Source organism: Archocentrus centrarchus, chromosome 16 (assembly GCF_007364275.1).
Source record: "Archocentrus centrarchus isolate MPI-CPG fArcCen1 chromosome 16, fArcCen1, whole genome shotgun sequence".
NCBI lineage: Eukaryota > Metazoa > Chordata > Actinopteri > Cichliformes > Cichlidae > Archocentrus > Archocentrus centrarchus.
In genome coordinates, this window is record NC_044361.1 from 7173019 (window position 1) to 7187574 (window position 14556).

General features: G+C 40.3%; 1 protein-coding gene across 1 annotated transcript in view; it reads right to left on the reverse strand.

The window, feature by feature from the left end:
- The window catches only part of LOC115794867 (neural-cadherin), a 153735-nt gene extending 140119 nt beyond the window's left edge, over window positions 1–13616 (reverse strand). The window contains exon 1 of the mRNA XM_030750544.1: window positions 12653–13616. Coding sequence (XP_030606404.1) covers window positions 12653–13616 — 964 coding nt within the window. The remainder of the gene's footprint in view (window positions 1–12652) is intronic.
- Between the last annotated feature and the right edge of the window lie 940 nt (window positions 13617–14556).

Consider the following 14556-nt stretch of genomic DNA (forward strand, 5'->3'; position numbering starts at 1 on the left):
ACTCACATACACACAATGTGGCGGACCCCTCAGGGAGAGTGGGAGCGAGTGGCGGCCATTCTGTCAGAGCTGATTTGAGGCTGCGGTGTCGCAAACCCTAACCTGCTTCATATTGGATTACTAGCCCTGCTCTGAAGAGGTGTGTGTGTGTGTGTGTGTATGTGTGTGTGTGTGTGTGTGTGTGTGTCTGTCTGTCTGTCTGTTTGTATGTGTGTGGGGCGATGGACATCTAGCCTTGTGTTGTCATCCCTAAAGTGGCATGTGACAACCATATAAAGTTTAGCCTCTATTGTGTGTTTGCTAACTTTGAGAGTGTTTTCACTTGGTGGAGCTTCATCTGTCAGACTAGTAGGTCACACATGTATGTGTGTGCCTTCTACTTGTATCTGTGTGAGGACAACTTTGATGTTCAGACTGTGGACATAGGACGAGGGGAGGGTTACTGGAAAGTAATGACTTTAGTTAAAATGGGACAGTTTAGTATTGGGATTTTTTTTAACAACACTGGTATAATGAAGAGCTCCATTGAAGATGCTGATTCTTTTCTATACAATTAGTCTTTTTGTCTTAACAGTTTGCACCTTTGGTATTCCAAATAAATATAAGTTGATTTATCTAAAAGAGGCATGGAGTGGCTTTGACTTTCTTTTTAAATAAAATACAGTTATTTAATTGAATGTAATCTTTCTCTTTTTTTCTACACTCAGTTCTACATTTGTTCATCTTCTTACACCAACAATCACATGAATTGCAAAAGGAAAAACAAACACAAAACAATTAATAATACTGCGCTCTTGTTCCTTTTATGATAAATAACTGTTTATGGCATTTCTGTGTCAGCTTCCTATTTTTCACAGGCCAGGTTACAGCACATTAGTTAAACTGTCCATAAACACAAAAATAATTTTTAATAAAGATGGAAGAAATGCCACAATGCCCCAGCTCAGACAATCCCGTTTCACAGTGTAATACTGAACTGTGTTGTCCAGCTTTGTTGGGGTGATAATGAAGTCACATGCTCTGTCTGTGGGTTATGCAAAAAACACACTTTGATTAAGGTTGGGAAAAATTTTTTTTTAATATTTTTAATTTGTATTTAGTGTACTAGACTACAAATGGTCACAAATTTATGTGACCATTTGTCAGGGCCTAAATATAACCATTAAAAATGGTAAATAATGCTGTATAGTAAAGTGGATACCCTTCCACACAATCAGCTTAAGTGGAAAATATTAACATCTGTGAGTTCAGTGCATTAGTTAGATGTTGCAGCTCAGCAAACATTTAACTAAAGAAGGGTACAAAAAAGTGCTGCAACGTTCATGTGTATAAAGCTAAAGGACGTGAGGCATGGATGCCTTGAGTTTATGATCATTACACAAACTTCCTTCACTGCTCAGAGTGGGTGTGTTAATGCATGTGATTATTTTACATAAATTTGCAGCATGTGTATATGTTTATGTGTATAAATATGTGTCCATGTGGGTCAGGTGCCATGGGACTACCGTGTGACAGCTGGCTGTGTGTGTGTGTGTGTGTGTGTGTGTGTGTGTGTGTGTGTGTGTGTGTGTGTGTGTGTGTGTGTGTGTGTGTGTGTGTGTGTGTGTGTATGTGTGTGTGTGTGTGTGTGTGTGTGTGTGTGTCTGTGTAGCAGATGGACTGGTCAGACTGGAACATCAGAGGATATATGATATGAACACTGTGGAAAACACCTTCTGCTGCGAGCACTATGAAGGCTGCAATGTTATTGGGACTCCCCACGAAGTTCAAATGGTCATCTGGAGCTGAGCTGAATGGAGGTGTGTCATGATCACTATAAAATTCATCAGGATTAAAATTAAAGTGGCATTTTCCATCCTATCTATAAACAGATCAGCTGATCAATTACTTTGTGTCAACTTGCTTTATTTAAGATTTCTGGTACCACAAACACACTCGTGCATGATTTTCCATGGGAAGGGTTCATGTTAGTACAGTGACTAAAGCCAACCAAACAGTGAGTACAAACCCATTAGGTTGTTACAATATCCAAAGAAATATTTTTTTGCACTGCTAATCCAGTTAAGTTCCATTTAAACATTTTAACTCTTGGTCGTTAAAATAAAATCACTTTGCCTTTTTATGTCATTAAGCTGTCAAATATTACTAAAGTAAATTAATTGAGGTTATTAAAATGAAAAACAAAAAGCTTCTTATTAAAGCAGCGTTCAGATATGTATCATCAAAGCAAGAAACTAACAGTCATTTAAAGAAGAAATTCCACCATCTGTCAGTTCTAAGTTTTTGTGTATCAGGGTATAATAAAGAATAATCTGGTTCTTAGCAGGTTTTAAAATTAAATAAATACAACTTCAGGTGAACTACAACTCATTATATATTACAGCCAAAATGCAGAATTAGGATGTGAAAAATTAAGTACACCCTTACTGCTAATTAAATGCACTTGATCATTAGCAAGCGTGACCACCTGTATATAAACAGGTATTTTAGCCGTTTGCAGCTCTGGAGCATTCAGGTGGGTTAAAACAATGCCAAAGAGGAAAGACAACAGCAGTGATCGTGGGAAGGTTCTGTTGCTGCCCATCAGTCTGGGAAGGGTTATAAATCAATTTCGAAACAATCGAAAGTCCATCGTTCTACTGTGAGAAAAATTATTAAGTGCAGATCATTCAACAGTTGCCAATTTCCCAGGAGCAGAGAGCCAAAGACACCAAAGTGGAGATGCTTGGACATAATGCACAGCATATCAGCAGAAACACCTCATATCAACTGTCAAGCGCAGCGGTGGAGGGGTGTTGAACAGGGCTTGTTTTACAGTCACAGGCAACTTGCTGTCATTGAGTTGATGACAAACCCCTCTGTACACCAAAGTATTCTGGAGTCAAATGTGGGCATCTGCCTCACAGCTGAAGGCTGGCCCAAGCAACTCTACAAAAGAATGGCTGAAAAAGAAAAGACACAAGGTGCTATAATGCCCCAGTCAAAGTCCAGACAGGAACCCGATTGAAATGGTGTGGTGGCACCTTAAGAGATAAATGAATGCCCACAATCCTCAATGAAACAATGCTGTGAAGAAGAGCGAGCCAAACGTCCTCCACAACGATGTGTGAGTTGATAAAAATGATTATTCCAAGTTGTTGCTGCTAAAGGTGGTTCCATAGGCTAGTGAATCATGGGGTGTACTTATTTTTTTAATTCACTGCTTCTGCATTTTGGTTTATTCAATAAATAATGACAGTGTAATGCATAATGATTTGTAGTTCATCTAAGGTTGTATTTACCTCATTTTAAGACCAGATTATTTTTATTATGTCCTAATATGTAAAAAAATATGTTCTTCTGGACCATTTCTTTCTAGTCAGTGCTTATTTTATTCTTCTAGTTCATGTTTTCCTACTTATACTTTTGTTTATTTCTCTTAATGTAAATGTTATGATTAGGCTACTACTTCATACCCAAACTGCTTGAATAGGGAGGTTTAGTTGGATGCTGTAACTTGTTTTGCCTCCAGGTAAACAGTGTGAGCTAAATGCCTAAACTACACATGTAATAATACTTCCTATGTGTGTAAATCCATGACTGTATTTGCCAAACATTTTTATTGTCGGTATGATAATGAAGGGAGAAGCTTCTCAAACACTAGATGTGTAGCGTGAAGGGAGGGAGGATGGAGGGCTGGGGGGGGGGGACAGGAAGTTCACTGCAGTTCTTGCTTAGACCTGCAGAAAAATCCTGCTTTTACTGCTGGAAACGAAGCTGCCTCCTGAAAATATTGAATGTCCCCAATATCTTCTCTCCCATGGCTTAGCAAGAGGTGATAAGCAGCAAGTAAGCAAGACGTGTGTGTGTGTGTGTGTGTGTGTGTGTGTGTGTGTGTGTGTGTGTGTGTGTGTGTGTGTGTGTGTGTGTGTGCAGATGAAGCCATAATGAAAGCCCTTCTTCTTAAAGCACACTAGTTGAACTGCTGCGGCTGCTGCATCCTCCAGAGGAACTATTTGGTTGTTTGAAAGAATTAAGTCTTTTTCTATGGCAGTTTATTCAATTTTTTTCACAAGAGTCTGGTCTTTTCATTTGAGGGCATAATTTGTTGATTTCATGCATTTTCACATATTTAAAATTACTAACATGCACAAATTGCATATGCACCCACATATAAAATAAGTGTCATTAATTAGAGAGGCTACACAGAGAGCAACAAGCATCCCTCTTCAAAGATGGCTAGGCACGCACATCTATCTAGATACTACTATACTATATAAAGAGTACATTTCAGATTTAAGAACTCCAAGCACAGTGTAAAATTTTCTGTTGCCCGGGGAAATGATAGTGGTAGGGTTAGGCCTCACATTTCCTTTCTGTCTTCTGCCCCTGATCCCCCTGAAGAGACGAGTTCAGTGCTGATAAGGCGCAGAGTGGAGAATATACTTTTTAATCGGTGCAGCGACCTTGACTTGAAGCAGAGAAAGAGTGAGCCAAAAGCGGACAGAGAAACCATCTCCCCTGGGGTCAACCGTGCAGGGTGAGGGGAAAAAGAGCCCGAGGAAGATGAAGATGAGGAGGACAAAGCGAGGAGGAGGAGTGTCATGCTGAAGATTGATGGACAGACCAGGACTCTGGAGATGCTAAGGTTTTTAACGTGATTCTCCACGCTGCGGGGATCAGTGAAGGTCATAAACTGCTGCTGGATAAAACTGACACATCACTGAAGTCTACAGTTCATCATTCTTAAAAGTTTCCCTCACCACTTCCATACTGAGTGACTTCTCTCATCCCAGTGCTTTGTAGACCTCACTTTTAGTTTACTTATGCATCTAGAGGAGGAACCTGTACTTCTTTGACTTATGCCTGGAGGAAGGCAAGTTCTAACAAAAGAAAAATTGGTACAACCTTGGGTGCCACACATCATCATGTTTAAATCTGAAGTTAAACCCTGAAGCGCCCAATAAAATGAAGTATCTAAAGAGAATAAGTGGTATAATTTATGATTCTATTGTATTTTATACAGAAAAACTCTTTTAACAGTTACAGCTGTCCCTTAGTGGTTTTCTCTTCAATATTGTTTTAGAATAACAGATATTCTAAAATCTTCTCATGGCAATAATTATGCAAAAAGGGCTGAGATTATGGTTAGTCTCAAGGCTTCTGCTGCAATAAGTCTTATAACTCTAGGTTTGTTAGTCGTATTTCACTACAAAACATTTAGTGATTTGAAGTGAAATTGACAAAAAACGTATATTTAAAAAAAATGTTTATGATGTTATCAATATTGGGACATATAAATACACGTCTGGGGTCATAAATGACACCACTTCACCAATCACTTAAAGGTTAATGACCACAAAGCTTACAGCTCTGCCACAGATTCAATCGCTAACACAAAATGAGGAAATGCTCTGTTCTTAATAACTATTACACAGTTTTACTTACTAAGAATCCAAACAACAAATTGTGCTTTTTCATCACAGGTGATTCATCAGGCAACATGGCATCAAGATGCAACAGATACATCAGGAATTCAGACTGACTTTAAACGTGGTCAGTAGCTGTCTGGCTTTATTAGTTCATACCCTATGAATCTTCAGCCACACTTAGCAACTCCATCCATCTCTTCATCAATCCCTCCATCTGTTTCCCTCCTGAGCTGTAAGAGAACAGCATCAGCCGAAAGTGATGAGAGACAATTAGCAGGGACACATCAGCGCGCACACATGAGCAAACAGTGGTGTGTAACAACCCTGAGGTTGTGTGTGTGTGTGTGAAGGAGAGTTTGGGGAAGTGGGCTAGCATGCAGAAAACAGATGTGCAACACATGCATGCTAACAACATATACACACAGCTGAGGTCACTGTCCAGTTGTATGTTTGTGTGGTTTTGTTTGCATGTGTGCGTAGGCTTCACAGACAGGGTGTTGTTTTTTTTTAATGTTTTCTGAAGGAAACACTGATGTTCGTTTACTGAAGGAGAAGTCTGAGTCTGACTGCAGATTACTCGTCTCTATCCCTTCATTCATCCCTCCATCCCTCAGCAGAGCAAGAGACGGAGACAGAGGGGAGGAGGAAGTCAGTTTGTATTATCACTGTGTGTCGGTGCAGGACAGCGAGAAGAGCAGCTCGACTAAACCGGGGAGAAAAGACGTCTCTGTTCACTTCTGTTACATAATCCCTGTTCACACGCTGAAGCTTCATCTGAACAAGTCTTGTCATTATTACTGAGTGTTCTGGTCTTATTTTCTTAGGAGAAAGCATCTGTCGACCAATGCTTACAAATATCAAGCTTCCCTACCAGAAATATTCCCCTTTTCTCAAGATGCCCTACTTTGAACTGCAAATCTTAAACTCATGTTAACAGACCGATTTGTCTTTTGGGCTGCACAGGTAGGTTGTTTCAGGTACTGGATAGAAAATTTGTATCTTCTTTTTTGATGTGGAAAAATGGTTGTTTGTTTCTTACAATTTTAAGTGAGAAAATAACTGGACATTGCTGGATAAACAAAAATAAGAGGTCCTTTTTTCTGCTAGATAGATTCCCTCTGAGTCCGAGCCCCACTGTTTCAAAAAAGTGACCAAATGAGGTCATGTATCTGGGATCAGTGGTGGAAAAGTTAAAGGTCAGAGAAAGAGCTGTGGAACCGAAAAGGGGAGCTGAGTGGACAACAACTGTGTGTGTGTGTGCGTGCGTGTGTGTGTGTGTGTGTGTGGTCGTCAGTATGCCGTCCTCACACACAACTCCTGTGGTACACTGAGTAGAGCAAAGTGGTGATCAAGCCTGCAGTCTGTGTGTGTGTATGTGTGTGTGTGTGTGTGTGTGTGTGTGTGTGTGTGTGTGTGTGTGTGTGTGTGTGTGTGTGTGTGTGTCTGTCCTCTGAAGTATGTTATTAATTAACCCAGATGAAAGTTTTTCAAGATCTGATACTTGGCTCTGTGGGGTGTGTGTGTTTGTGTGTGTGTGAGAGAGAGAGCATAAGTTAGTGTGTACTACGCTTTGATATAGTGGATGTGCACTAAATCTAACACTAAATGTGTGCTGAGCACTGGAGTGATAAATCTATGTAAAGGCTGCTTTATATATGTAGTCGCACCACACTATTCACACCACGTCTAATAGAGCTGCAACCCATGTTTATTTTTACTACATATTTTCTGTCTGTAGAAAGTGGGACGAATATGAGAAAAGTTGTCCAGTTCAGTTTTGTATAAATAAAAAAGGTCATCAAATCCTCACATTTGAGAAGTTTAATAGTTGACAGTGTCAACTGATTTTTTTTTTTAAAAGCCATCTTGGTTATGAAGCAGCAGGCTGGCCATCTCAGGGTTGTTGATTTGAACTCTCATTTAGAAAGACCCTGTGACCGTGATTTGACATGATGCTAGATGGTAGATTGTGGCCTAATATCTACTTATTGACTGAATTGCTTTCCTGTGGCCACCAGGACACTGATGGGAAGGGGTCACTTTAGCTAATGACACCATGGAAAATATTTAGTATGCCATGAGGGAAGTCAACTCTTTTGGAGCCTGCTGGAGGCAGAGATGCTTCGAAGACTGAAAGCGTAGAAAATAGCTAACCTAACTAACTAACTCTGTCTTCAGGTTTCATGGTTTAACCTTTTAAGCTGAGACAGAGATCTTTAAAATGTATATTAACAGATGGCCTAAATTTGGTTTACTCTGAAATACGATATAAATGTTCCTGAAATGTCAAAACAATTCCAAGAACTGGTTGAAATAACATTACATAACAAAAAAAAAACCCTCTATACTGTATATGCATGTGTTACGTGTTGGTGCATTTATCGTAGCAGGCTAGATGAAATGACCTTGTCCTACTTGGTGATTGGTGAGCAGTCTTGCCTGAGGGTGCAGCTGATTGGCTATCAATAAGCTATTAGGATAACAGGGAGAAACAGAAACAATGGGGTGGAAGAGTGATGGAAAGGTGGAATGGGGACAGAGAGGAATGGAAAGAAAAAAAAAAAAACAGTCTATAGTTCCTCTAGTGACCCAGCTAGGCAGCAAGTTTTATTACAGCCATGATAAATTATGATGGATGGATGGATTTAGGTATTCTTATAGCCTTAAAGAAGCAGGTTCTATTCTGGTTTTCATATAGTTGGGAAGTTAGATGACAGGAGTGAAGCTAACGAATGCGAAAGATCAAGGAACTGCTTTAGCTTTGAGCTTTGCACATACTAAAACTGGCATTAGTGTGATGGCTGTGATGGCAAAATGCATCCCAACAGTAAAACTGGGTATAGCACTGTTTGAGCTTAAAACTGCCAGATTTTTGGAGTGGATAATTTATGCTCAAATATTCAGACGCACAAAGCTTCAGTATTTGTGCAATTACAAATGGTAAAAGTGTTAAATGTGATGAATACAGTCCATTATTTATGTTTGTTGCTGCTTTGTTGCCTTTTAAAAAGGTCATTCTGGGGAGCTTCAGCATGTGGTCACAGTAATTTATCCTGCAGCACTTTAGACACACACATACACTAATACACACACGTACACTAACACACACACAGACACTAAAATACCAAACAATACACAGGGATACCGAGACTACCGTGATCAATGTATGTGGCACTGACAAACACAGAATCACTCTGAAGCTCAGCAGCCTCGAGGACACACAGTCCCATAGTGTTTGGTGTCTTACAAAACACACATTCACACAAACATGTGGCACTGTGGCAGGTTGCTTCAGGCCTCGGGCTAAATCCAGAAATAAAGACAATAGCATAAACAGGAGGGGGAAAACTGTGTGTGTGTGTGTGTGTGTGTGTGTGTGTGTGTGTGTGTGTGTGTGTGTGTGTGTGTGTGTTTGTCACCTCAGGGCTGCCAAGCACCTAAAATCTGTAGCAAAGCCTGACAGACCAGGGCCATGTTAGAAAAATAACGCTTATGTGTGTGTGTGTGTTTTTGTCCACCACACAAATACACTTTGGCTAAAACAATTAATAACAGTTAACAACAGTAGAGCTGCAGTTTAATGAGGGAACAGGCCCGTCGGTCTGAAGGCAGCTGCATTAATTGCAGCCAGCAGGAAAGATTTTCTCATTTAAATATGCAAATAAACACATTTATTACAGTTAATGAGACAGTAAAAAAAATAAAGGCTGTGCACTCTGGGAAGTTTGTCTGAGTCATAGTCACTAATTTCCATTGGTTTTCTTGCTGTGTTCACATTTGATTTATTTCACGTGTGCAGTGTTTCGTGCTTAAGTCTGTTTGTTTATCCTCGATTTGACAGCATTTTATCAGGTCTGAATGCAGTACCAGTTCAGTTTCAGTATACTTAAAGACTGAGAAGCAGAAAAAATCTGAAATTAAGATTAAAAAAAAAAAAAAAACAGTGTCTATGAAAACTAGACAAAGGTTATAAGTAGTCACAGAAAGGTGACACATAAATAACAAAAAGTTATAACTGATATAATGGAAAAAGGACTTAAATAGCTAAAACTAATAATTGAATCCTTCAGCAAGTGCGACTATAAACTAATAATCTGGATTTTCAATCAAAAATATTATATGGGTTCTTTGAATAATGGCAAGCATTTCTATTTATATTAACTTTATGTGTTTAATAGCTTTATTAATTTTAAACATTAAGATCTTGCAATATATATATATATATATATATATATATATATATATATATATATATATATATATATATATATATATATATATATATATATATAAAATCACCACAAGAACCCTTAAGTAGAGCAGCTTGTTGCACATGGGAGAAGTTTACTGTCAAGGCTTTGTGTTCAAGTCTCACCTTAACTAAAAAAAATGACTGAAAACAATTTTTTTATTAAAAAAATGTAATTAAAAAACTAGTGTAAACAAATTCTAAAAATAATAGTCCCAGAGTTTAATGTTTGCTACTATCATCACTGTCTTCTTCTTCTTGTTAAATCTGCAAACACTCACGTACACTCATGCGAAGTGTCACGGTGGGAGTCACAGGCATTGGATCTGTTCTGTTATTTCGGCCTAAGTGTGGCTGTTTAAAAAACTGTTGGCTAAAAAATGCCAGATTTACCAGCTTTCCCTTCATCACAGAATTACTTTTTGTTCTTTCTCGCCTAAACAGAGGAAATTAGTTCAGTTACTAAAGCCTCCACACAAACAAACAAGGGTGTCTTCTTGTGTTTACTGTAAATTTATCAACAGTCAAGGATATAAGAGACTCAAAAGAGTCGCTGCTATCTGCAGTGATGGACAACTTGCCATCACCAGTGTGTGTGAGAGACCAATGTGTGTGCGAGTATGTCTGTGTGTACAATTTATTATATGCAGGCAGTGAAGAGGATGTGGGAGTCCAAGCATGGAGATTCACAACTTCTGTCTTTTTGTATCAAACCACAAATTTCAAAACTTTTCAAAAGTTTCTGACACTAAAACAAGTTCAAAATGTCCTCTTCATTATAAATCAGAAATCCTCATTGACTAAAAGTAATAGATCCATAAACATTTATGTTATATTATGTGTTTCAAGGTCATGTTTGTAAATGAGAACTAGTTCTCATTTTTACCTGGTAAAATAAAGGTTTAAAAAAAGAAAAAATTATACTGACTGATCATTCATTGATTGATATATATATATATATATATATATATATATATATATATATATATATATATATATATATATATATATATATATATATTAAATCCATATTAGTTGGGATATGATCTTGATGAGGACAGAGAAAAAAGGATGAATTTGCAGATCCAGATGTTGAACTGATGTTTCTTGATGACTTTGACCGAGATCAGTCAGGAACTTCCTACTGCACACTATTTAAACTACACAAACAGCATCTGCTTAGCGAGCTGACCAATCAGAGACCAGTGCACTGCCTTCATCAGACCTCAGCTGTTGCCCAGACCTCATTCCCACAGATCAAAATCACAACCACAGCCGATGAAAGGCAGCCCGCCTCAATCAGCTGGCCAGTTTACAGCACAGTCAATGCCGTGTCGACCAAATCACATACTCTTTCTCTGCAGTCACAAACCAGAGCCGACCTGAGCTCTGCGGGCTGCTTTAGCACAAACAGTGCTTCCTGTCTGAGGTTCTGGATCTGTTTTGACCTGTGTGTTCAGACCTGGGAGACCTCCAGGTGAGCAAACACAACTAATTTCTACAAATAAACATCTGAGATGCAGCTTGTATCAACTGATTAGCCAAATCTGACCAGGACACTGAGTTGCCAGTACAACCACCAACATCCAGATGTGAAGAGTTTAGGCCTTTGATTAAACATTGACTTTGCAGGGTAGGGCGAGCAAACTGGCATCTGGATGTCATTTCATCCTGTCAAACAGGTCAGAGCTGCAAGACTCTTAACACATTTCAGACTGGCAATATGTTGACCAGCAGGTTTAATACTATTTTCAAATATTTCTTTGGTTTGTTTAAGTGAGTGCAGCACCAGCTGGGTGAGGTCTACCACTTTTATGGTGTGCAGATTGTGACTGACAGATGAGTATTTTGAAACCTGTGATTGAGTGTGTGTTGTTAAGGGTTGTTTCATCCAGCTTTCACCTTAAACCCTAGTGGAATTTCTCAGGTCATACAGCTTTGCTTTTAGGTTTTAGGTTTTAACTTTGCTGGCTTGAGATTTTTCTTTAAATAAATATGTGTCTCTAAGCTCATAACTAACTGTTTTTTTTTTTTTAACCATGGCAGTACATGATTCAAAAGTGCCACACAGAGACCATGTGAGTATGGTAATGAAAAGCTATCCTTTAACCAGGTGGCTATTATTGAATATCTCAATCCAACCTTCACCGCAGACGTGGTGGATTGAATAAGTGTTTCAGAAGTCATGGATACATAAATATTTTGCTGTTTAGAATGTGTGACCCTTTTGAATCCAGAAAGCAAGTAAGCAAAGCAAAGCAAATTCTGTACTTTTGTCAAGTGCTTTTCACCATTTAAATAATCAACTGCAGTCAAGGCTGCATACATGGTTTTTAGAACTATCAACATGTGTGTGTGTGTGTGGGGGGGGGGGGGGGGGGGGGTGTATTTAGAAAGTAAAGGCTCTGTGTAAAGTGTGTTGCGTTGTATTCACTCTGGCTCACCTCACTCTCAATTCTGTTTGTCCTTTAACAAATTACTGGCAACACTGTATCTCACTCACACTTTCACACACACACGGACACACACACACACTTGACAGTGTTGTGTGGAGTGTTGTAAGGAATGCATGAAAGAGTGGAAAGTGACGGTTGAGGTCGATTTAAACTCTGATGGAAATAAGCCAACATACACAAAACCGCACACGCAAAATGCTAAATGAATGACCACCTTTCAGTTCTGAACGGAAAATTCTGCAATCATTTATAACTGTTATAAAAAGTCGTTTTTTTAAAGGGTCATGGGACTGTTTCTCCAGGTTGTGATTACTACTTTAGATTTGACCTGATATTGCTGACCCCGGACGCTACTTTATAAATGAAATCTGGCTAATCTGGCTGAAATCAGTTACACTTTTAAGTAAAACACGGATTACCACATTCATAAGTAGGGAGCAGCAGAACCAGACCCCCAATACCAGCATCGCAATCTACAGGTAAATCTGGCTGCCTCTGCGCTTTTACGCACGCAAAGAAAACGAGTATTTTCTTACCTCGGAGGTTCTGGATCTTCACCACCACCTCAGCGGGCTCATGCAGACTGCGCGCCAGGTACAAACGTCCAGAATCCCGCTCGATCTGGACAGGCGAGTCGGCTTCGGATATCACTTCAAACCATCGCTGATCGAACCTCTGGTCAGGAACTGTGAACACTAGGTCCCCAACTCTGACGTGGTCCGGGACGGTAACCGTGTAGGTCAGCTCCTCGGACAGAGCCCGCGGCATCCGTCGCGCTAAGGTGGGCCGGCGGACGTTGATGTGCAGGAACACCGGCTCACCTATCAGTGCTACATCTCCTCCGTCCTTCACGTAAAGGCGCAAAGTCACCTGGCTGACCCCGAGGAGGGACCCCACTAGGATCACCTGCCCAGTTTGTGGATCCACGTGGATCAGGTACAAGTCTGGTGATGCGTAAAAAGTGACTTGTCCGTTCCTCTCCGCGTCACCGTCCTTTGCGTCGAAGCGAGTCAGTTCGGTTCCGGGTGGCGTCAACTCGTCTACTTCAACCGTCCTGTTCCCGCTGGTAAACCGAGGGATGTTGTCATTCTTGTCCGACACCTCAATCTCCACGACGGCTCGTCTCCTCATGCACGGAGTTGGTAGCTCCACCATCAGTTCGTACATAGCTATAAACTCCCGGTCCAGTGCTTTTGCGGAGACTACACCTAATTGCCCCCGGTGGTCCCGGTGCCCGCGGTGGTGAATGAGTTTGAAATCTGACGCGTAATCTCCCTTCAGGCTGGTAGAGAGGTTTGCACCGAGGCAACTTGCAGCTGTGACAGGAATCACTACCCCCTCCACTGGAGTCCCAGCTGGAGAGTTCTCGGCTATCTGGCCGAAGTAGCGCGCTGAATGTCCGTGCAGTCCGGCCAGACACACCGGTGAAACATGAAGCAGCAGTAGCGGGAGCAGGCATAGAGTGTGCAGGATAACCGTTACGGTTACAGCTTTGGTCATGTTTCCATCAAACCCGTTTCACTTGCACAAGACAATAAAGTGTCCGCTAAAGGCTCTCTGTCTCTTAAAATTATCCAATTAATAAAGATTTTACGTGTAGAAATGAAGAGTTCTTTCCAGGAATGCGCAAAGTTCCCTGAGGCATAAAATCCAATAATCTGGCGAGTCCCACAAATTATGGCAATTTAATTGGTAAATCAGCTGTGATGCGTTAACAGCTCAAAGTCCATCTAAAACGCAAGGAAAACATCAACACTATCATTCAAGGTGCTCCTCTAAAGTTAATTATCAATTAAATGAAAAGGGACTTTTACGCACAAGTTAAATGTCTTTTCTTCCCTCCTGCTATCGAAAAAAATATGGATACATCAATAGAAGTAGCAGTAAAAATAACCAAGTGTTCAGAGTATATTCGTCTCAGCCCAGTTGCAATATTTCCAAGTTGGTCCAGAGTATCTGGAGCGTCGCCACCAGAGGATGGACTAGACTAACGGCTACAGAGACACCCAACTCGCTCCATGTGGATCCGACGGGACCGCCCACCACCGTGGAAGAGAGAAACTAATCACGAAGCAGGAGCCGCGCTGAGTGACAGGACGAAAGTCCCGCCTACTGACAGGCTGAGTCAGCGGATGGAGGGGAGAGAAAGGGACAGACAGAGAGGTGGGGTTTGTGGGTAACGTTAAACCTTTTCTCATCATGGCCCTGACAAATTTGACACCGTTTTCAATCAAACCCGAGGACCCGTGATAATCTCTACCAGATTCACACAACGCATGCAGATGCAGGTCAGGTAGACTATTGTAAAAATTGAATGTTTTTTTCTCCAAATCAATGAAACCAACTTTTTTTTTTTTTTTTTGCTTGTTTGTTTTTCATTTTATTTTTCGAAAATGAAACCTGGTAAAACAGTATTCAAAAAGCAGCAACGTTTTTATAC